Source organism: Dryobates pubescens, chromosome Z (assembly GCF_014839835.1).
Source record: "Dryobates pubescens isolate bDryPub1 chromosome Z, bDryPub1.pri, whole genome shotgun sequence".
NCBI classification, from domain to species: Eukaryota; Metazoa; Chordata; class Aves; order Piciformes; family Picidae; genus Dryobates; species Dryobates pubescens.
In genome coordinates this window covers 102,831,080-102,854,744 of record NC_071657.1, presented here as the reverse complement: position 1 = coordinate 102,854,744, position 23,665 = coordinate 102,831,080, and the positions used below count along the sequence as shown (strand labels likewise).

At 36.4% G+C, this 23,665-nt stretch overlaps 1 protein-coding gene across 4 annotated transcripts in view; it reads right to left on the bottom strand.

The window, feature by feature from the left end:
* Positions 1-275: 275 nt before the first annotated feature.
* Positions 276-23,665, bottom strand: part of BRD1 (bromodomain containing 1) — a 58,148-nt gene continuing 34,758 nt past the window's right edge. Inside the window, exons 9-13 of one of the 4 annotated variants that reach the window (XM_054179077.1) lie at positions 13,458-13,593; positions 12,054-12,181; positions 7,492-7,601; positions 5,141-5,295; positions 276-2,211 (exon numbers count right to left, since the gene is read on the bottom strand). In XM_054179077.1, coding sequence (XP_054035052.1) covers positions 2,028-2,211; positions 5,141-5,295; positions 7,492-7,601; positions 12,054-12,181; positions 13,458-13,593 — 713 coding nt within the window. In that variant the 3' untranslated portion in view covers positions 276-2,027. Of the gene's footprint in view, positions 2,212-5,140; positions 5,296-7,491; positions 7,602-12,053; positions 12,182-13,457; positions 13,594-18,466; positions 18,610-23,665 lie in introns of those variants that run through there. The other 3 variants (XM_054179078.1, XM_054179079.1, XM_054179080.1) reach the window with 3 other exon arrangements.

Here is a 23,665-nt window from a genome sequence, read left to right as displayed (position 1 = left end):
TTACAGGATACTTGCCATCTCTACTCCCCCTAAAGCTGTATTTACTGTCAAGACTGAGAAAACTACTTGCTTGATCAGTTGTAAAATTTATCCATCTTATCTAATTATTAGTATCCATGATCAGCAACTGGTCTCAGCTAGTGTAGCTAACTAGAACAACTACTATGCAGAGGGCTCATTAAGGATGCTGCTGCATGCCAGAGCAAGAAAAGTCAGGTTCTTGAACTAACATCTCTGTAACAGCTCAGTCGTGGAGGAAGAAAATGGGCACTAACAGCAAGATCTCAGGGGCTAAATTCAGGACAAAATTAACAGTTGAGAAAGAAATTTTATTTCAAGCTTCTAAGGGGGTATTACAAACAATAGAGAATAAAAACATTAAAAACTATTTAAAAAGTAATTGTCCCTTTAAAATAAAGATTCAAGCAGGTTTAACAATGAAGTATGCTATTCAATGAAGTTTAAAAAAAAAAATTTAAAAAGTATTGGTTTTGCTGTACTTGCTAATCCTTTATAAAAAAGCTGGGCATAAATACTTCGTGCATTCATATGCATTATTTGGTGTTTCATATTATATAACTTGGTACAGTATTTAAGATATCACTGCAAAAGAGTTCAAACACAGTGCATTTATAAATAATGGAGTCATTATAAATCACATTGCAAACATACCTTGCCATTTTCATTGTTACAAATTCAGTATCTCAGTGAAGGTAGGAATAAAGTAGCTACAACAATCAATATCTTGACTTTATTTTTTTTTTCCTTTTAATATAAAAATGCAGTTCTGGAAACCCACCCTCCTTCTTCCCCCTGCCCAAACATAATGCTTTACTTCTTAAAAATAAAAATAAAGTACTAATTCTATATACATCACATGTACCATACAAAAATGTATCCAAAGTTTCTATTGCTACCAAAGTGTTCTAAATTAAAAGTTACATAAATCCCCTCCTTGGAAACGAAAGATTACAAGTTACAAAAAAACCAAATTACACACAAACCATCAAGTTATTTTATACAATTTCCAATACATTTTTCTCCCAAAGCAAGTTGTCTTCTCATGTGCCTGTATAAAAATGCATATCAATATATTTGTCAATTTTATTTTTCATTATAAAGCAAATTAATACATTTTCTACAATAAATAAAACACAGGGAGGCACACATATCAACAAAATTAAATCAATGGGAGATAAATGGGATATGGTTTTGAAAGAAATAATGTGCTCGCAGGCTTTAAGCCAGGTTTGTTTAAAACAAAAACAATCTTAAGTTATTTTGGGCAACAATGGAGTGTTTTTGGTGATTTCCAAGTGATGTACATAGTATAGTTTTTTTCTTGATGCCTTTCTCACAAAGTACCCTCCAAAATAATTCAACTTCCTTTCTTAAAATACATATTTGTAATTGTAAATTTACATCAATCTTAAATATGTGGTACTTTGTGCAAAGAGCAATGATTTACACAAACATTCAGAAGTCTTTCAGAAGCTACAGACCAAGGAAGAAATGATACAAGCAGCACCATATTGTATATGATTTAGGCAAACATATATTTGATGCCATTTTGATATTAAGCTTTAAAGATCCACTAAACACCTTAAGCTGGAACATGGTGCTTAGGTAACTTAACCTCAGAAAGAACAGAAAAAAAAAAGTAAAAAGGATGGAAAAAAAAAACAACTCCCTCCCCAGCAAAATTATAAAAGGAATTAAAGAGCTACTTCTAAAATCAGAATAAGTTAAGTGTTGAATATACATTTATGTACAATTATGAACACTATGAACAAGACATTTTAACAGGTTTAGTGGAAAATCCTCCAAGCTACAACACAATAAAATCAATAATCAGTATGGCAATGGTGATTTAGAAGAATTGCTCAACTATTTCAAGTTTGCAGAACTCAGCCACTGAATCAACAATTAAGGGGTTGTATCTTCAATACATTCTTTAGACAAAGAGGTTCATTAGTAAAGTTTGAGTTTGTGTGGTATTTATTTTTCATGCCTCAGTAGAATCTCTGTTAGTCAATATCACTGAAGTCACTGACTGGTTCTCCATGGACTCGACTCAGATGATTCATAGCACGATCAAAAGCAATTCTGACTGCTTTTCGTATGCTTGAGTTACGGCCTTCCATCATTTTTAACTTGTCTATGGTTTCATCTATCCCAAGGGGAACCATTTTGGATTTGGGAAGCCACTGCCTGTAAGAAAAGGTAAATTAAGTATGTTAAATACAGAATAAAATACAGAATTTTCCAGCAATTCAGGGTTGCTGTATTTTTTTTCTCATATAGCAGATGAGCTTTATAATCTGAAATAAAGTGATAAAATACCATTCAAGATGGTACTTGCTTTAAATGCTTTCAAACCAAGAAATATTAAGAAAGCCTCTTCCATAGAACAAAGAATACATTTCAATTCAATGATAACCATTTAATGATTAAATATCAACTGAAAAAAATTTAGCAAGAAATACTGATGTGGTTTAGTTTAGGAATAGGCAAGTAACAATGAATGTGGCTTAAGATTCTCGACACAGTTCCTCTTCACTCTTCCACTTCCATTATTAAAAAGACTTTGCAGATGATTTAATTTTTACCTTACATTTAAGACATTTCAATTTGGTCTTCACAGGGGAAGCTAAAATGTCAAGGAAATTCTGCTTAGTATGTTTTTACTCTGCAGTATGAAATCCCAGTAACTCAGTATTCAGAGTACTTCTGCATTTTAAGCTTTGTAAACACTATTCATTGCTGGCATAGAGGAGCAATAATAAAAAATGCTCTACACCCCATTCTTCTAGATACACAAAAATCATTAATAATGTAATTAAACATATAAAGTGCATTTATTTCATTTCCATAAATGTTTATCTTAATCCTGTTTGCTTAAGTTATACTTAAGGAAAACAAAAATTACATACATTTAAGGAATATCTATTAAAATGCATCACTATAATCTGCAATCCCAACCCTGCAAATGACAGGAGCCATGCTTCTGCTTGAAAACTTCAGTCAAGGAGTCCATTTGGAGCTGAACCCAATGCACAGCAGATAGTAAAGTGCAATAGAAAATTTTTTATTAAAGGATTATTTATTTAAACTGAATGCAATAGTCTCTTTAAATATTTTTTATTAAAGCATTCTGAACTACAACCCTATTGTACTGAATACACACACTGAATCCAAAAGAAGCCATAGACTCAGCACAAGGATACAGGCAGAAGAGTAAAGAACAGTAACATCAGCACAATAAGCAGCAAGCTAATCGTTATCAACTTTTATACAGATTAGAGGGTAGTTTTAAGCAAGCATTTTTCACAGAGAGCTTGTTGGTCCTCCAGATGCAAGTGGTGAAGAAGAAACAAATACGACTGTTTGAAAAGTTAATCCATGGGTGACAGACTGCAGATGAATGAAAATCATACACATGAGTTTAGGGCTAAGAGATAAAAGTGAGTTAGGAGTGATGAGTGCAAAGCAGCCACAATAATCAGGATAAAAGAACTATTACCAAAAACAAAGTCATGGGAGGGAGGAGAAGAGGGAGAAGGGGGCAGGAAAAGTATTTGGCTTTTCCTGTCATCTCTGCACAGTATCTGTTAGAGAGGGTTTTGCATAGTATTTGCAGGATTTAGGACCATCTGCATACTGTGTCAAATTAGAATGGTTTTCCAGCAGGTCAGGAGAGGCGATTCTGCCACTCCACTCTGCTCTGGTGGGACTTCATCTGGAGTACTGTGCCCAGGTATGGGGCTTCCAAAAGAAGAGGGACACAGACCTGCTGGATTGCGTCCCGAGGAGGGCCACAAAGATGATCAGAGGGCTGGAGCAGCTCTCCAAAGAAAACAGGCTGAAGGAATTGGGACTGTTTGGCCTAGAGAAGAGAAGGCTCCAGGGATACCTTATAGCTACATTTCAGTAACTGAAGGGGTCGTACAGGAAAGTTGGGCTTGTAGTGATAGGATGAGGGGCAATGGTTATAAACTGAAGCAGGGTAGATTTAAGTTGGACATAAGGAGGAAGTTCTTTACAATGAGAGCGGTAAAATACTGGAACATGCTGCCAAAGGATGTACTTGAGGCCCAATTCCTGAAGACATTCAAGATCAGACTCAATGTGGCCCTGTGCAGCCTGATCTACTTGAAGGTGTCCTTGCTCACTGCAGAGGGTTTGGACAAAATGACCTTTGAGAGTCCCTTCCAATGCAATTCAATCTGTGAATGCTGCAGACTCAGGAAACAATCACAGATATTGTTAAGATAGTGGCTATGGAGAGCATGAATTACCAGTAAGAGAAACCTAAGAAACAAAATACCAAATATGTTTAAATTTCGATGTTCTCACAGAACCACAGAATACATCTGGTTGGAACAGACCTCAAAGATCATTCAGTCAAACTATTGAACCAGCACTGAAGGGTCAGCACTAAACCATGTCCCTAAGTGTCAGGTCCACACATTGCTTAAACACCTCCAAGGGATGGTGACTCCACCACTGCCCTGGGCAGACTGTTCCAATGTTTGATAACCCCTTCAGTGAAGAAATATTTCCTAACACCCAGCCTAAACACAAGCAAAGTGAGAAGAATGCAAGATCTTATGAAAACCTGCACTACTGAACAAAGAGTATCATAAGGAAGTATCAATTAATCATGCCAAAGCATCCATGGAGACAGAAAAGCAAACATCAGTTCTAAAATTCAGGCAAGAAGTTATTTAGGTGATAAGGTATTAATTCAAGAGTTAAATTCAGATAACAAAAGATTTAAAATTGTCCTGACCTGTGTGGAAACCTGGAGAGAAGAGAGACTAAGAAGAACACAGGAAAGAAACATGTAATTTCACGAAAGGAAGAAAAAGAGGTAGAAGGAAAAAAGGTAGAAAAAAAACTTCTGTATCTGTTTAGCCAAAGAAGTAATTTTACCACGTCCATAAATGAAACCATCTTGCAAAACAACTTATATCTTTTTATGGTCAGCTTGGACGAAAATAATCTTTCAGTGATGCTATATCTTTTCCATAGGAAAGATAACCATGTAAAGATAATGTTTTAATAATGTTTTGGATTAAAGGTACAGGCTTTTAAAATTGTAAGTCGCTGCAGCAAGCAATTCATGTCAATAACATACCAACTTCTTTTGTTGTCAAAAAACAGTACCAAGAATAGCTTCTCATCTGATTTGGTCTGCATTTGTTCTCCGATTTTCAGCACATCCAGAGGTGGTACTGGTATAGTAACACCATTGTGATGGCCAGCAACACGAGGCATCTTAGGGTCAATAATCTATAAAAGAGAAGAAAGGACAGTTACTAATTTGTAAAACTATGTAATTTATTTTAAGATGATGTTATGAATAAAGTTGATGGGGAAAAAAATCACAAACTAAACAGCCACTGCCTATAAACTGGCTTCGTGTTACACATTTATGTAACTTTTTGACATAAGTTGAAGGGACATAATGGAGGCAAGGTGGCAGATTCAAGTGAAAAATAAATCTCTAGAATATTTTTCACTGGCATCACTTCTTAAAGTTTCATCTGAATTTCACTTCATACAACTTTGCAGACCTACAAGCAGGTTTCACAATGAGAAAGTTGAACCAGGATTTTTTAAAGCCTCTGGCCTCAAGTGATGAGTGCTGAATATCAGATACTTTAAAGAACAACCACGGCTAATGCAAAATACAAGCCCCACACACAGTGTCTGGAACAAAAACCCTCTACATAAGAAAAAAACCCAACCAAATACACCACAAGAACAGAAAAGCAGACCAAAACACAAACACCATCCCCACCCCCTAACAGCAGTTAGAAGTTACTTTCAAGCATCTTGCATATCCAATTTAATTAGTTTTCAGCAACACACGCAGTTAGCAGTCACAAATTCTCCCTAAAAGAGTTTACAGGAGGGAGAAAGCTGCTGCTAACTGTAAACCACTCAGGCTGCTACAAAAAAACCCAACTCCTCTGCAGGCAGATTATAGCATTATCAAGTGCTCTTCTGTGATCAAAGAGGGTTCATGTTACTTCATGCCTGTTCCACTTGTCTCCTAACCTACAGATGTTCTTGTTGCTTTTCTAGCATCTGCACTGGCACTAACCTTAAACCACAGTAAACTAATTATGGGAACTAAATCAAAAGCAAACCAGCACTGTGGGGAGTTTTTAGAAATCAAGAGAATGTTATTCTCTTAACCCAAGAGCGTTTTAGTCAGCCACTGAGGAGGGTGCTTAAACTCAAGTGCTCTGAATCTCATCTCCACAAGTTTTAACTTGCCTCTATGTATTTCCTGATGTCCACAGCATACATATATTAGAAGTCATGATTGTTCAGTCTTTTACCATAAATTAAGCCCTAGAGCATGAACTGTTTCCATAACCCAAAATGTCTGAAGCCGAACATTTTATCAACAACACTTTATCTGCAAGATTGAAGTGCACTTCTCTTAAAATAACATGGGCAAAACAGCTTAAAGTTTCCAGTACATGATTCACAACTGGATATAGTAATTAGATTTATTCAATTTACTTGTGTCTTTAATGAACTTCAATAAATCAGAGTTACTTTTCTACTCATTTTGCAGCAGAAAATACTGTTCTAACACTAACAAAATGCCTGTCAAATACTTATTCAGTTGATTCTTTAAACAATAATATATATTGCAGAAACAAATACTACTGAAATGGGTGTGCTGGTTCTGGCAGTAACACAATTAATTTTCTTCACAGTACGTAGAATGAGGCTATGTTTTGGACTTGTACTGAAAACAGTGTTGACAACAGAGGGATGTTTACATTATTGCTGAGCAGTGCTCACACAGAGTCAAGGACATTTCTGTTTTTCATCCCACCCCATCAGTGAATGGGGTGGAAGTACACATGAAGTTGGGAGTGGACACAGCTGACCCAAACCAATCAAAGTGATATTTCACATCGTATGATGTCATGCTGAGCAATATAAAGCTGGGTGAAGAAGAAAGAGGGAGGACATTTGGAGCAATGGTATTTGTCTTCTTGAGTAACCATTTTTCATGATGGAGCCCTGTTTTCCTGAAGATGGCTGAACACCTGCTTGCCAATGGGAAGCAGTGAATAAATTCCCTGTGTTGCTTTGCTTGTGTGCATGGCTTTTGCTTTATCTATTAAAGCATCTGAAAACCATGAGTTTTCTCGTTTTTACACTTTTGATTCTCTTCCCCATCCCACTGGTTGGGAGTGAGTGAGCAGCTGTGTGGAACTCAGCTGCTAGCTGAAGTTAAACCACAACGGGTATTGCACATCCCAAAAGATGAGTAGGGTAGTAAAGGGTTACTGACTTAACATCTGATACTGCAATGGTTTTACAAACTGGATGCACGACAGAACTATGCACCTTTATTCAATCTGAGTGGGAATTTATCTATTATCCTAAGCTCACACACTGGGATTTTCAAAGCAGAAACAGTATCACTAGTGTACTGATGGCAAGCTGTGTACTTACCAGAGCTGGGTATGAGGGATATCCACTGCATTTGGCCCATACTACCTTTAGAGGCTCAAGAACAGATGTTGCAGCATCAGTTGAAATCCACATACTGCTATGCCCAACTTCTAAGAACAAATAATAATATAAAATTAAAATGTTAAATAAAACTTCAGACAAATCTTCTGCAGTTCTTGGTTTCCCTGTCAGTATCTCATGATCATTAGAATCCAAATAATGGTTCTGAATATGCAAGTTGCATGGTATGTTTCCAAAGTGTTGGATATCTGTACCAGGATTAGCATCTCATACCTTAAGAGTTGATTGTCTGGTATACTCTTCTATTCTTATGTATTAAGTTCTAATCTGCATTGTATTTTTATTTATAATCATCCTTGTCTCTTTGCCCAACCATTTCCTGCACCAAAGTTCAAAAAGACCAACAGGCTTCAAGAAAGTAGCTGCAATGGTAATGGAAAACTGAGTTTATTATTGCTTCTTTCTACCCAAATCTTTATTTTATTTCTGCTGCTCACTGGATTGAAGCATGAGACAAGTTTAAGCGTTTCAGTCAGAATCACAACTGGCCCCTTAGACACATATAGCTAAGAGACCAGGCAGAAGACCATGATTTATCCCCTCAAGATGAAACTAGGGGTAGAAAAAAGTAGGAAGAAGGTAATGAATGTTCACAAGTTGTGGAGATAACACTTCTTGTATGAGGACACATGGTGCCAAAATACAGTTCAGTGGTTGCCATTGCACTTCTTTTTAGCAGTAAGGCAATGCTTGATAGCTCCCTACTTGCCAAAAAATAATTTATTCCTCAACTCTTCCCCATGTGCTCTTACTTTAAAGGAGCAATGTTTATATGTAACGAAATGTGGCATGTGGATATATATTTTATCTCAATATCACAAAGAAAGTACTGGAAAAACCACGGTGTCAGACCTTGTAAGAGCAGAAGGAGAAAGGAAAAAGTGTTTAAGGTAACCAAACAAAAGAAGAGGTCATTCTCCACAAAATAGTTTAGGTCAAATTTCAGCCTAATTAATTAAATTATAATTTATTTTCAATCTATAATGGCATCAACATTTCAATAAAATACTTCATTGGACAGTCTAACTTAAGAGATCCACAACTATGTAATGTCAGTTACCAAAATGCAGTAGTTTGTAGTAACTTGGCACCACAGCACAGTGAAGACCTTACATGTTCTTGAAGCTAGAAAATGTACAGTGTCTTTAAGATCTTGACTGAGTCTCCTAAAAGAAACCAGGATCTTTGGCATCAATCCCCACAGGTTTTACAGAGGAGATCTTTAATTGGTGGATTCCATTATACAAACCAGCAAAAATATTTGCCCTATTTGCACTATTTCTTACTGAACTAGGTAAGCTTGGAAAAATAGTTACTAAAGCTATTTACTAGTTTGTTTACTTGTTCCTCTCCGTCCAAGAACATCCTAGAGTGACCTCTCCCAAAACTGAAGTCATGATCATATTCTTCACATTTATAAACACAGAATACTGGGCAGCTGAACACACAAAATACAGGGCATTATGGAAAGATATATAAAATCCAGAAGAATCATTTTGGTGGTATCTCAGAAGAAAAAAAGCAATTGTTAAACACAACAGAAAAAGCAATTTAGGCAATTTAGGCAACTTATTAATGTCTCTGCTCTGTTAATACCAGTAGGTTAATACATGCCAGTTAAGAATCATGAAAGTTTAAATCAACATATCCCTTCACACACAGACTATTTTTAAATATATGGTACATAAAAACAGTACAAGTTCTCTTCAGGACAGATAACATTATTCTCAGCTGCAGAGCTGATATGAAACAAAGAAAACTGTGTTTTGATGCTGACTAGAAGGTCACACACAATCTGACAGGATGCATGCAGCCAGATTCCTTCAGAGACTTCTCAGATGTCTAGACAGTAGAGTCTTAGACAGTTTATTCCATGTGGTGAAAGGGAGTTACTACATTAGCACATATGGTTACTAGCTTTCTCTTACAACATAAACCCTTATATTTTTCCTCAAGCTATAAAACAAATTTAAGTTAGCAGTCACAACAACGTACTCCTAAAGATTTTAAATAACAGTACTCCCAGTAGCTGAAACCCAGAAGTTCTGAAATATCACAAAAACTGAAGATCCTATGTAGTTTAGGGTAAAGATATCCCATATTCTTACTTCCTTTACAGATTTTAAAAACTTGCTCTTTTTTCATTCTTTTAATATGAGCAAACATGTTTAATTTTTCTTTGGTGCTTAATTTTCTGTTGATCAAAACACCCATTACATCTCGGTGTCATAAATCTCGGAACTTTAAGGCATTGCTGTCGTCAGAAACAGAGATAAGAACTTCATAGCTTTCAGCAAGGTAGGCGAGCTCTCCATAAGCCAATTTTATTTTAAATCAGAAAATGCAAACTCAGCCAGGAAAATCTATTTTACTGAAAGATGTCCAAACTGGTAGTACAGAGACTTTTCTTTTCTTTTTTTTTTTTTTTTTTTTACACAGATGTAAATTTCATTTTAACAGCTAAATTTCTAGACAAATCCACCAAAAATGGGCATTTTTAAGCTTCGAAACTACTGCCACCCAAGAGGTAGTTGTGATATCTGCAGCATATACAGATTGTTCTTTAGCACAAACAATAAGCCGAGACCTTCCTTTGATGAAGTATTTTCTGCTGTCAATGTTACCTGTTAAAATCACCTCTATGAAGAGGAGAAACCCATTTGAATTGAGTCAAGTGCAGCAAAATGCTTCCCCTACAACCTGCCCACTGCATACTCTTTCTCACCAGTCTGATGTGAGTGAACAGCGCACAGACACCACTGGAAAGGATACTGCCACTAAGATTTACCACAGGGGCAAAAAAGTAAAATCTGACAAGAAGGTGGATCAACTGGCTGGACAAAGATGGGGACAAAGAATTGAGAAGTGGACAAACATCTGAGAAAGCCTGGGAACAGCAGAACTAGATAAGAATGCTGAATAGAGGAACAAGTAGTAGCCAGGCAAAAGGACTGGGCAGGGTTCAGAAAGGACAGGCAGAAGAAGAGATTGCCACTTCAGCGCAGCAGCTTCCTGACCCTATAAAGAAATCCAAGACCCTCAAATCTCAGTGTATCTCTGTATATAGCATCTAGGAAAACCACTCATAGAATGTCTATTCTAGTGCTCTTGCACACCAAGGACAAGCTATTACGTACAGATAATTCTATCTGAATACCAAGAAAGCCCTCTTGAGCCTTCAAGTCTAAGGCCCAAAAGTTAAGACTGAAGTAATTTTTGAAATGTTAATTCATCCTCTGTATCTAAATCTCAACATACTATTCATATTTAAGTACAGAACATACTTCACCATAATTGTCTTAACTCACCCAGGATACTGAGTGGACTTGGTTCTAAAGCACAGCTGTCTCACAAGTCAAAAATGCTGACCATGGCAGTTTTCACTTTACTCCTACTCCTACTTATTTCCTCTTCTTGATATGCTGAGGTAACATGGTGCAGAAGGTAGACACAAGAGCTCAAACTGGATAGACTATACAGTAATATATAAAATAATACTGTTAAGTGCAATGTCTCCTACTTTTAGGCAGCTATAGAATACATCTGAAGACAGAGATGGAATTAAGGGAGATAAGGAGAGTCCTGAAAAAAACAGGTACTGGAATGAATTCAAAGTGAAGTGTAAAATATAAGGACAAAGTAAGAAAATACTAGTAAATAATACTCAGGACAAAGTAAGAAAAGCAAATGGAAGACAGTAAGTTCTGTATAAGAGGTTATCATACAGATGATACAGATACTAAAACTAAGAGTAATGAAGCAGTAGCTGAAAACAGCAAGAAGGAAAACAGGACTGATCAGACGGGGAAGAAAGAACAGACTATGATAACCAAGACCAATAAAAGCACTAGCAAGACATGAAAAAGTCCTGGACAAGGAACACCCAGGATGAAGGGTTCTACAGCCAGAAATTAAGACAGAGCCAGACACTGATGCCTAGAGGCTGATGTCTAACTTCAGCATGGGAGTACTTCATTACACAACTGCAATTCTACTTACAGAACAGATGACCTGCTTAAATCTTCCAATACAATTAAAATACAGGTGGAAACCATATCAAGAGAACATAGTTTTTCCCTAAGACTGGGTTACATACTATCCTCTACATTCCTAGAAATTTCCACCTCTTTCTAATTTCAAAAGCAAACTGTGTCTTACCCATCTGACAACACATTTATGCAGAAGAGTACATGAGAAGTAAACCCTAAACCAGAAAGCCTGAAGAAAACTACTGACAGAACCACAAATACCCCTTCAGGCCACATTCTGTCTTATTACTAGAGAAGCTTAACCACTAAATATCACTAATTAATCATAAAAAAACCCCAAACTTCAAATTTTTAGAGTCTCAAAACCAGAAACCACTTTCAGAATGCTTAATGTATTTCATCAGCAAAACCAGGAATGCTAGAATCTGTCAAATAAACTGACAAAATCATAAGTTATACACTATTATTAGGAATATAATTATTTATAGTTACCGGCTGCAATTCTTGCTGCTTTGGCATAGTTTCCATTTTCAATGCATGATATCAATTCACTTCGGTCTTCCAGTGTGTGTCTTCGTATAAGTGCAGGTTTACCTTTACCACACTTTGGCAGGCTGAAACTACAGAAATATTAATATTAAAACCAATACTTGATAATCATCATTGTTGACTACAGGTCAAGACTTTGAAAGGGAATCTGATATTCATCATTAGGTAGTAAAACTGGAGCAGAACTCTCTAACAAATTTTATGTAACAAATACAAACAGCAACATAAAAGCACAAAGGCCAGGTTATTAGCATGCACAGAACGGCCTCATTATCAGCAAAAGACAAACAGTAGGCAACTGCACCTCAACTGCAGTACATGTTATACATGTACAAATGAGAGGAGCTGCTTTGTCTCCAGTGTTACAGTGGATACTGGAACAGATGTTCCCTCTGTGTCCTATGTAGTGGAACTATTTGAGCAATTACTTTCTCTTGCATTTTCCACTTCAAATTCACATCTTTCAGTACTGGAACATCTAAAGATAAAATGGGAAACTTGTCCTCTGCACACTTGAGTTCTCTTTAAGAGACCACAGATCAGCATAATTCTAGATCAAATCCTCAATAAATCACATCTACAAGAGGTAAAATATTAAATTTTCTTTGCTTGACCTGGGTGCATTAATACCATATCCTCAAACAATTTAATAGGAATACTGAACACACAAATAAAGCCTTCTTTTCTCTAACAGATTTACCCTATACACCTGTATGCCTCATTCTCATATTCCCCCACAGCCCAGGACTGGAGACAGTTACCTTTTACCCAGACATTAGTGTGCTTTTGGAATATGTGGACCACTGGTGACAAAGAAAGTATTTATCAGTGGTGGCAGATGACCGTTCTGACAGCCCTACCTTTAACAGACTTCACAAAGAGAAGGTCAGTAGCTGGTATACAGGTACTACCATCACTGCAGTAATTAGCCAGTAATCCAAATCACAGATGGATAACCTACAGCTCCACAGTTACTGAATTTACCTTGCCCATGCACAAGACTCTGCTTTGGAAATTACTTTGCTCCTCCCCTCACCAAAATAAACACACCCATCTTTAGTGTTCAGGATTAGTAAGGTAATTAAAACAAGGTACTATAAGCACAGACATGTATTCATCTATGCAGAGCAAGAGGAGCACAGTCAAGTTTAAAGGGTAACTGTCTGGACCTGTAATAACAGGAAATCAGCAAAGGTGTCTGAAAGGTGTCTAAGATTTGACACACAACTGAAAATATGGAAACGTACTATAATTTCTAAAATTTATGCAATCCTCCAATGTAGAACACAAGTAGAGAAAAACTGACATATTCAGTCTGAAATTCATATTTCAGATTTACAGTTTTACCTTGAGTTGCACAAGAGACTATTACTAGATGAAATACTAGATTCTGATGCGCAGCGGCGACGAGGTTCAACTTTTCTTCCTGGAGTATCATCTAATGCTCTCTCTTTACTTCCATCTCCAAAACCATTTGACAGACCTACAGCATAACACAAAATAAACTGCATCAAACTGGAAACCACACCATTTTCACTAATAACTTTTTGTATTCACACATTGTAGTACTACTTTTCTGTACTTCAAGCATTCTGATGTGATGAAAAAGAAGGAATGTGGAACATTAATAAAAGATTTCATTTTAAAACACAGCATCAGAGGTTCCTGTAGTCCAGATATTAAAGATAGAATGGAAATTTAGGTATTGTAAAAAAGAAAGTGAAGATTGTAATATGGCAAATGCCAAATGGAACATCAAATTGGTCTTTGTATGTAATGTTTTTAGCTATTAAGTTAGTCAGACTACACAAGCCAAAAAGAAAATCCAAGGAAAAAATCCAAATATTACAAACCAGGCAGATTTACCAAGTCAATACAAGGCTCATTTAAATACAATGTTACAACAAGAAATAGTGAAAATCTTCTTCAGACACTGAAGTAAAGAGTTGTAGGAATTCCTTCCTGATGCTACCTAATTCTTCTTGAACGTCCTTCCATTTCAGTAAATTCAGTCTGACATAATCATATCTATTTTCTGTGACCAACAATCAATGATATGCAAATTACTAGTTTTGATTATCCTTCCCCTGGCACAGTCTACGTATGTCCAAGGATGCTGTAATTTCATAATTGTAATGAAAACTTTAAAAAAGGCTTTTATATCAAAAGCTACTGTTTTGACGGCTGCCAGCAGTCCTGCCCTGAGCTAATTCACAAACAGTATAGTTCTTATAGAGCTACTTCCATACTTGCCTAAAGAGACAAATTAAGATGTTTAAGATAGCATTCTGAAGCCATTCCTACAGGGATGTGTGTATGTGGTGTGTGGAAATTAGGACTGAAAGGGAAAAAAAAATAAAAAAATCCAACACAGGATCAAGAGTTTCAACAGGAAAGAACTGGCTGAAGATAATGGTACTAGTCTGCAATCAGCTCCTGCAAACTTTAGACTGCAAAGAGAACAAATTTTTAATACAAATTCAATTCTGAGCATACTCACTTCCTTACAATAAAGTTTTTAATTACAGGATATGATGAACATGCTTCCCATAACACAAGAAAGAACTATCCATTCTAGACATCCTATTATCAGATTATGATAGATCTTTATCATGATCTTCATTCATTCAGACATAGATAAGCTTATGGAACTTCATGTGCCTCTACACAGAGCATTGTGCTATAAGACAGTTATGGTGGAACTCCCTTTGTGAAGTTCTAACTCTTCCAATCTTTTTAATAGAAAGACCACCTCAAAGAGTAAAAACTAAGGAACCTGAGTTTAGCAAGTTACTTTGATCCAGTTGCACCTGAAGGGGGCCTACAAGAAGGGATTGTTTACAAAGGTCTGTAGTGATAGGGATAATTGTTTTAGAAGAGTGGATTTAGATCGGATGTTAGGAGGAAGTTCTCTACCATGAGGTTAGTGGAACACTGGAACAGGTTGCCCAGGGAGGTATAGTTGGGGCCCCCTCCTTGGGGATCCTGCAGGGACATCTGGGCAACTTGATCTAATGGAGGATGTCTCTGCTGACTGCAGGGGGTTAGACTAGATGACCTTTGGAAGTCCCTTCCAACCTAAACCTTTCTATGATTTAATGGATTTCCCCTTCCTCCCCTAGGAGACCTTCAATTTGGATTATCAAGACAATTTTAAAGATACAAAGGTGAATTTATTTAATTATCTGAGTTACAGATAAGAATTACCTTTCATTTTCATTTAGCTGACACTCTAGAACATTCATTTAAGAGTGTCTGTTTTTAATGCCTGTATTTGCCTTTGATTTCCTGTACCAAGGGAAAAAAAAAAAACAAAACATAAAGGGAGCATTGTCTTTAGTATTCAAGCAGCAAACTACAGGCTATTGATTAATCTTCTCATTATTAGCAAGTCAGGACAAATAGCTGGAGAGTAAGGAGGAGTTCTGATTCAGACTATGCTGAAAGAGCTGTCAAAACAGACTATGGTTTGTGAGAAAGCTTAAATACCCCTATAAAATATCACAGCACACTTCATTCTGAAATTAAAAGTTGAAAAAATAGTCTACAAAGATAAAAGGAGATCTCTTAGGTCTCTGCAAGTAACAATTTTTCATAGTTAAATACCTTGTCAGACCTATTTTTCAAGTGAGCTGTAAAAACCGCCTTTTTTTTTTTCATCCTGCCACAAGCCAGAGACACATTTCTCAAGTTACCATTCAGGCATCCAGCTAATATAAATTTGCTATCAGCAGAAACATGTTAGATCACAGATTCTATTTTAAATTTAAAGACAGAGCCAAGTAATTATTGCTATCAGAACCAGAGCATTGAGAAAATGGAAGGAATTATCTGTTTATTCTTGTTAGCTAAACATTTTTATGCACACTCTTTACATATGCCAACTATAACTTGGCTATATTTCTCTGCATGTCAGTTCTATGGGCAAGAAAATAATAATTAGGAAGTAGCTTCACATTTTGATTGCTTCCACTGGTCTATGATTGTGCTGCTGCTGCAATAGATGTTTTGGCTCTCTCAGTACCTTTCAATGGTTTCCTCTCACTGTCATCATGTCAGTACCAAACAATATGTGATCACAGTGGTGAACTTGTTTTCACTGATGCACTGGGCAAAGCAAGCATGTGATTGCCTGATTGCTGATGTTGAGAAACAACATTTATCAGAAACCATCAGAAACAAGCAGCTATAGCAATGAAGACAGCTCTTTGCTCTGTTAGTCCAGTCTTATACAGAACATACACTATTACAAGTTTAATAGCTCATTTAATTCATTAACATGTTTTCAGGATGGCAGTAGGCAAAGCTTCTTCAATCTGTAGAATGGTAAATAACAGTGGGACCCCATTCCAACTTTTCTGATAAAGAGGGAGTACTAAAGTTCAAAATTATTTAGAGCATCTTGGACACATTGCTCTTGCTTGTGGAAGTATGAAAAACAAAGAACAAACAGGCAGGCTATAAACAGGGATTGTAATCTTCCTGAATATCAAGCCTTGAATGACATGAGCTTATGCAATCCATGACATTTCAGCTTATACAGTCCACTTTTCAGAAATTATAAGGAATGGGCATTATTTTAAGAAAGGAAGACCTCTATGCTTATTTTAAACAAAACCCATTCCTATCCAATCACAGATGCAGCAGTTTACAAGTGATGCTGTAACTTGCAAGAAAAATCCAGGCAATAAAATACAAATGTTTTATGGTGTCACTGATGTGCAAAATGCTACATTTATATGCTATAAATGGGAATTTGTGTTTTTAATCTTTACAAAACTCTTTCTCCCATGAATCAAGAAACACCCACTTTCCCATAGGTACCAGAATAAGTGAGATTAAGAAGATCCTCATTTGCAATTTACTGGCTCAAAAGATATTACTAAGAAGGTCAAAAAAAGAAAATCCATGGCAGAAGTAATCCATTCTGCTTTTGCAGATTAGTAGCCTGGCTAAGCTTGCAATAAACCTCTGAGCCATTTACATTTTCCAAAAGCTAATGATTTTTGTTAGATTAAATAAGCTTTCTCTACAGTCATAAGGAGAAACTTCATTAGGTCAGGTACTGAACATCTTACACATACCCACTCACCAACATCCTTAACTGAGAACAATCCCCCCTCAAAGAAAGATCCCACACATCAAAGTAGAACTTTTCATTAATGGATGTTTCTCCCCTCCACCCCACTCCTCTTCTGTTCTTCAGTCTCATCAAAACAACAGTCTGTGCTCCAAGGCAGAACACATAAAAAAGGAAATCACAAAACATTTACTATCAATCTGAAATGCAGGCTGACTGGTATTTCCAATCTTCAGCTCTAGAACTCAGTTTATGTACAAGGCTTATCGCCGTGCTAATCTTGGCATAACACACATTAATCAGTTTAAAAATAAAGAAATGCTACTGAAAAATTGTAAACTAAGAAAAATAAAAGAGTAAGCGAAAAATTATCAGCTTGATACTTTTTGCACAGATTTCTTGCTGCCCCCAAAATTATTTTTGTCAGGAAATTATTCAACATTTGCTCAATCTGCAATTGAAACTTTCGCTGACTACATATACTGAGCATGGTAAAATCTTGATGCCCACACCAAGTTACTGAAAGCAGGGAAAGGTAACTCTTGAAACAAGACAGCAGAAGTTTAGAACAATGACACAGGAACAGATTCAGGTAGTCCAAGCAGCAGCGTGCTCCCTGAATGTACAGAATGCTGCCACAGAAAAGAGAATTTTGCATTTCAGACTGTAAATGCATCTTGCAGTTCTGCGGAAACAAAAATAAAGAAGCAGAACTGGTATAAAAAGTATTCAAAAGCACTACAAGAGAAGAGCTGTGAAATCATGAAAAACATTAAATAATTGCAACCACTAAGAAAGTGGGAGCACCAGCACTTATATGACAGTATTTAGGTTGATTTTACCAAGCAAGGACTAATCAAGTCCTGACTTGTGCACTTACCAGCACCAGTGACATTAAGCCGTCATAAATATAAAGAAAAATGTGTACTTTATTAAAACTACATAAACACACAAAAATCAGAAAAGTATTTTTTGTATGCTCTACTTCTCCAAGGAAGACTAGTCTGGGGAGAAGGGAAGAGGATGGATATTGAACATTCTTAACTGATCTGCTCTCACAGAGCATGTTCTGGGAGTAAGAACGCTGGGACTGGTAAAAATCTGCGACAAATTTGTGTCACATATACTACAACATGTACAACTTTATAACTTACGGAAATGGGGCAATATATTGAATGAAGAGCATAGTTTCATATATGTCAAAGACTTCCTCCAACAGTGTTCTTTATTTTTTTGTTTGTTTGTTTTAAGGATGACTGGTGTCTCCAACATGATCCAAAATAATTACTTCAAATGCAATTGTCTTTCTGCGTTCCAAAATGATCATTTAATTGAATTCCACTCCATGTTGAGGATAACAGAAAATAATTAGGATCCAAAGAGATAAATACCCAGCATGATATTAGTTAATATGAGAACCTGGAAGACAGTGAAAAAGCCATTAAGTCTCTCTGAAAGGAAATAGAGCTTTCAAATAAATAAGCCATCCCTACAGCAGTGTTCAGAGACAGTGAAAATAATACAAGTGTTCAAGGTATTCTAACACTAATACTTAGCTAATGTCTCAAAAGGGGAGAACTAGATGAAAAGTTCCACTTTGATTCAGTTCTCTTTCTTGAAAAAGAAAAAATATGCAAGTAATTGAAAGCATAGAATACAATCTTCTCATGCATGATATGCATGAAGAACATGGCTTTGAAATGCATCTAAAAATCCCTTCAGTAAGAAAGGGGGTGACTCTAATTTAAGAGGATTTATATATATAGGTATGCAGAGAAGGGATAAAAGAATACTTTACTGTAATAAATTTTTAAATATGCAAACCTTGAAAGTGGGCACACTGTAGCAATAGGATGGTGCCCACAAAGGTTTTAAAAAGTGAATCCATATAACCCTATAAATGACTACTTCCAACAGTCAATTCTGGAGTGCAGCAAGAATATTAGACACAAACCTTTTCAGAATACAGGGATGAGTATCTGAACACATCAAAGTTCACAAGACTTAAAATAAGTCTTCAGTATACAGACAAAATGGGAGCCAGTTACTCACAAAGATGATAAAAATTTGTTCTGAAGAGTACCCTTGGAGATAAAGCTTTTAAGGCTGGCTTAAAATCAGGTCATGGCCAAAGAAAGGAAAGCTCAGTGTGAGTCCACAACACAGCATCTACACACTACATAGCAGCAACTTTCAAAATCCTAAAGAAAAAATATCATCTTTGTTGGTTTAAGCAGCAGATAACAGTTTGGTGGCTCACCAAACAGTCAAAGCTTTCTATGTTTCAAAAGAGTGTTTAAGAATTCATCCTGTAACTACTAACTTTGAAATCCAAGAATAAGAAGCGTCTCTGGCTATTTAGAGGAGAGACTGCTGAAACAGCTGGATCTGAATTGCCCAAGAGAAAGGAAAAACTAAACATTTACTAACTGCAGCTTCCGTAAGATAAAGATTGTCTGTTGCTCTGGGTACTACAACTCTAGGATCACTGTATTGTAGGACAACTGTCCAAGACATTTTAAAATATTCAAGTGGAAGGCAACACTAATGGAAGAGTCTGAAAACATTTCAGAAAAACCTGAAAGGAATAACAGAGCACACAAACAGGAATGCTTCTCAAAAAAACAACCCCAACATTTTACCACTTCTAGAGAGTATCAGCTGTTCCAGTGGTATAGAAAAGACCGATGACAGTAGTTATATAGTAGAAAATGCCATTATTAAGTGTAAGCTCAAAACCTGAAGAATGTAAAACTCACTTTACAAACGGAATTTTTACTAAGCTCTAGTTTGTATCATTGACAACGAGTAAAACAGACACAAGTGACTATGAGATTTAACTGCCTGAATCACACACCTATCATGTCATCCAGGATCCAAGAAATACATGAGTATAGAAAGTCAGTAATATTTGCAACTGTTTACTTCTAATAATCTTGGCAAAGACTACTTAGGAGGATTTAAGATCAGGACGCTTATTCCAAACACTTTTCCTGTATTATGTAGGAATGCAAACAGCAAATAAACTTTAGGAAAAATACTTTCTTACACATGTTCCTTTTGACTATTCCTATTTTCTCACCTACCAAATCTTCATATAAATTAAAATAATATAAAATCTTAAATTTGTAAATAACTTAAATCAACAATGATTGTTTTAATTCTCAATTTATATAATGAAAAAGCATGGTAATTCTCTATCAATATATTGTATCAAAACTCCAGCAGAACTCTCTTCAAGCTTTTATACAGAGTATCTTCAAGCTATACAAACTATCTTCAAGCGTATATACAGAGCTTTCACCACCAGTTTTCCTTCTGCTCTGGAAGTAAGTGTTTCCCTGTGATTTTGAGAACACAATTGCTGGGCATGGTACCCAAAGAAAACAAACAGGTGAACTAGAGCACTTTCTTATATAAGCAACATCCCTCAAACCTGCTCTAATATAAGAGAAACAAATAATTCAGCAATTATTTGCCTTCTAGATCTATTTGGGGGGGGTAGGGGGGAGGGAGAGGTGCCTCATTCTAGGACAGGGAAACTGAAGTTGCCACTTGAAACAACAATAAAGGCAGAAGTATTTACCAGCTATCTGTCACTCCTGAGATGATATACAGGACAAACTGTAAATTTTAAGTCACTGGATTAGCCAGTGACTTAACTAAGTCACACAGCTGCATTTTTTGACCTGTATTTCCAGGCCTTTTGTACCTTCAGAGGTGTTTCACACAGGGAGACAAAAACTTCAAGTGATTCAGTATGGAAAATCCAGTGCTTACTATAAGCAGGGAACAACCTCCTTCTATGATAGTTTGCACTTTACTTGAGGAAGTGCATGATCTGAATCCCTGCAGAGACTGTAAAATCACAATAAAAAATCATTCTAGCCTAGCAGAAGTTAACAGTGCTTGCAATCCTAAAACTGTCTCACGAGCTTCAATAAAAGGAGCTGCAAAGACAAAACAAGATGTTTCACTGCTCAGTGCAGTCAATCTAGCAATGCTTGAAGTGTCATCAAGTGAAAATAACCAAGGGCTATTAAACACCAACCCAGCTTTGCTATTTTTAGGCAGCACTGAACTCAGTGTTAAAATAGGGCTGACTTGCAAATGTACACTGTACCTAATCAGATGAATCTATAGTATGGGTTTCCCTGCAGCCCCTCACACCTAAAACACTTTTATCTTCAACAAAAAAGTATCTTTATGGACCTCAAGACTATACAAACTTAGTCATTCTTATCAGCTGAAGATCAGTTGACAACATCTGCTTTTGTCTCCATTGTTTCCCAATGACATTTTGGTAGGAAGTAATTTCTGAGTGACAGCTGTATTATTACAGCTTTGTAGGAGGAAATTAGTACAGCAAGAAAAAAAAAAAGGAAGGAGAAAAGAAAATGAAAGCAGGAGGAGTGTTACCATGTCAGGATTGTATGGTCTGACAAAGTCCAAGAGACAGCATGAACAGTGAACAATATTTTTTTGTTACCAACAAAATAAAAGCAACTTTATTTCAAAGATTTTATCTGTTCTTGAGTAATACATATTTCACTGTATGGGAAACTCTCTTGGTGTGTACATTTCCTGTACCCACAACAGAGAAACTATGTCTGGGTACTACAATGGGAAACACAGAAGAGAATGATCAATTAAAAATACCCCAAAATACTGAACTGCATGTAAAAGAGTACATACTACCAGATTCACTCCTTATGGAGGGTGACCTTTGATTCATGTAACAATATAATCTATTCTTAAATAGGGGGGTGGGGGGTGGGAAATAGAAAGCTTAAACTCACAATCTTTTCCAAAATACATTAATCTTGCAGTCAGTCATAATGTAGGAACTATCTCCCTCTCTCTCCACTCATAGTGGTATGAGCCTTAACTCGCCTGTATTTTTGACTGCCAGGTTCAGTGCCCACAGTTAGTGTTGGAGGCAGCAGCTTCATTTTTATGACCATCTGTTAAATCAAACCTGTAGGCAAGTATGTGGGAATTAGACTAGATGACCTTTAAAGGTCCCTTCCAACGCAAACTGTTCTATGATATTCCAAACAGGTCAAACATAATGGTCATCTGATCAACTCTGGAACCTTATGTACCCAATACAAGGGCGTTTAAGATACCAAATCTGTGAATTTGAAACTAGGCCATCTATACTCAGACTCAACAACACAGCAAGTGTGTTCTTAATTTGTAAGCATAGTGTAGGTCTCCAAATTCACTGTTTTTTAGAATGCCTTCAGTAAATCACACGGTTCTCTGTTTACCATCTGCGCCACACAGAAAAATTAGTGTTAAATGCCACAGATGAAGGACATAGGGCACTATGACATTTTGTTTTTTAAAATACCAAACCCATGCCAAGAAATGAGCTAAGCATTCAAAAAAAGCCAGAACAGAGTAAAAGGCTCCACAATTTTTGTATCATCAAGAAAACCAGAAGGACATCTAGATTTTTTTTTTTTTTTTTTAATTGCTATTACGGAAGATTCAGTTATGCTGATCTTGGAAAACACAGAAATGGCAACTTGGGTGCTAGGAATGAACATCTTAAACATAACCCAAAAGACAGACTTTCAAAGAAAACAGCAATTTTAAGACTGAATAAAATATTCTGAAATATTAATTCATATTGTAACTTATGCATGCAGACACTTCACATGCCTTGAAAAAGGAGAACCCTCCCCATTTATCTTGGTGTTCAAGCCCCTATGTTTTGACTCTGTTGCTCAAAATTCCCTCTCACAATATAAATCAAGAAACACACAAATGAATTTGAATGGTGAGACATTTAATACTATGATTCTTTAAATGAAATAAACCCAATAGGAACAGAGATTCTCTTAAATGCTACTGAAACTGATGACTGATACGTTTCATCCCCCTCTTTCTGCCTTATGCACTTACTATTTTCCACATGTATTATAGAAAAGTCCTCTTTTTATTTCTTTTCCCAGAACTTGTATTAGGAATTCTGACAGCCCTGCTACAATTATTGCTATGTAAAGCTTGAGAGGTCCAAATGTGTTGGATTTTCCTGGCAAACAGTCAAAATTTCTCAGTGGTTTTATGGTCATTAAAAAAACAGACAACCAAACACCAAAACAAAACACCTGCCACTCCCCCCAACAAGCTAAAACCCAAAACCCAATTAAAGATACAAAAAAACCTTGTCAAAAACCAAGCAAAAATGCACTAGCATCCTCCCCAATAATTTTGGTAGTATTCAGGTCAAACTTAGTTTTCTCAGCCTCTTTGGTACTTATGGGCTGTTGTGCAGGCTGGGTTTATCCCAACAATTTGGTAATTGAGCTCCCATAGTCCCTGTATCTGTAGAGTGACAAATTTAACAAGCCAGGGGGGTAAATATTTTTAGGTCTTCACTCTCTGCTGCTTGCTTTGTGTGCATACACACCCTGAAGCAGTTTATGTTTTGAAACTTCCTGAATGGAGTTGGCTGAAGTTTTTG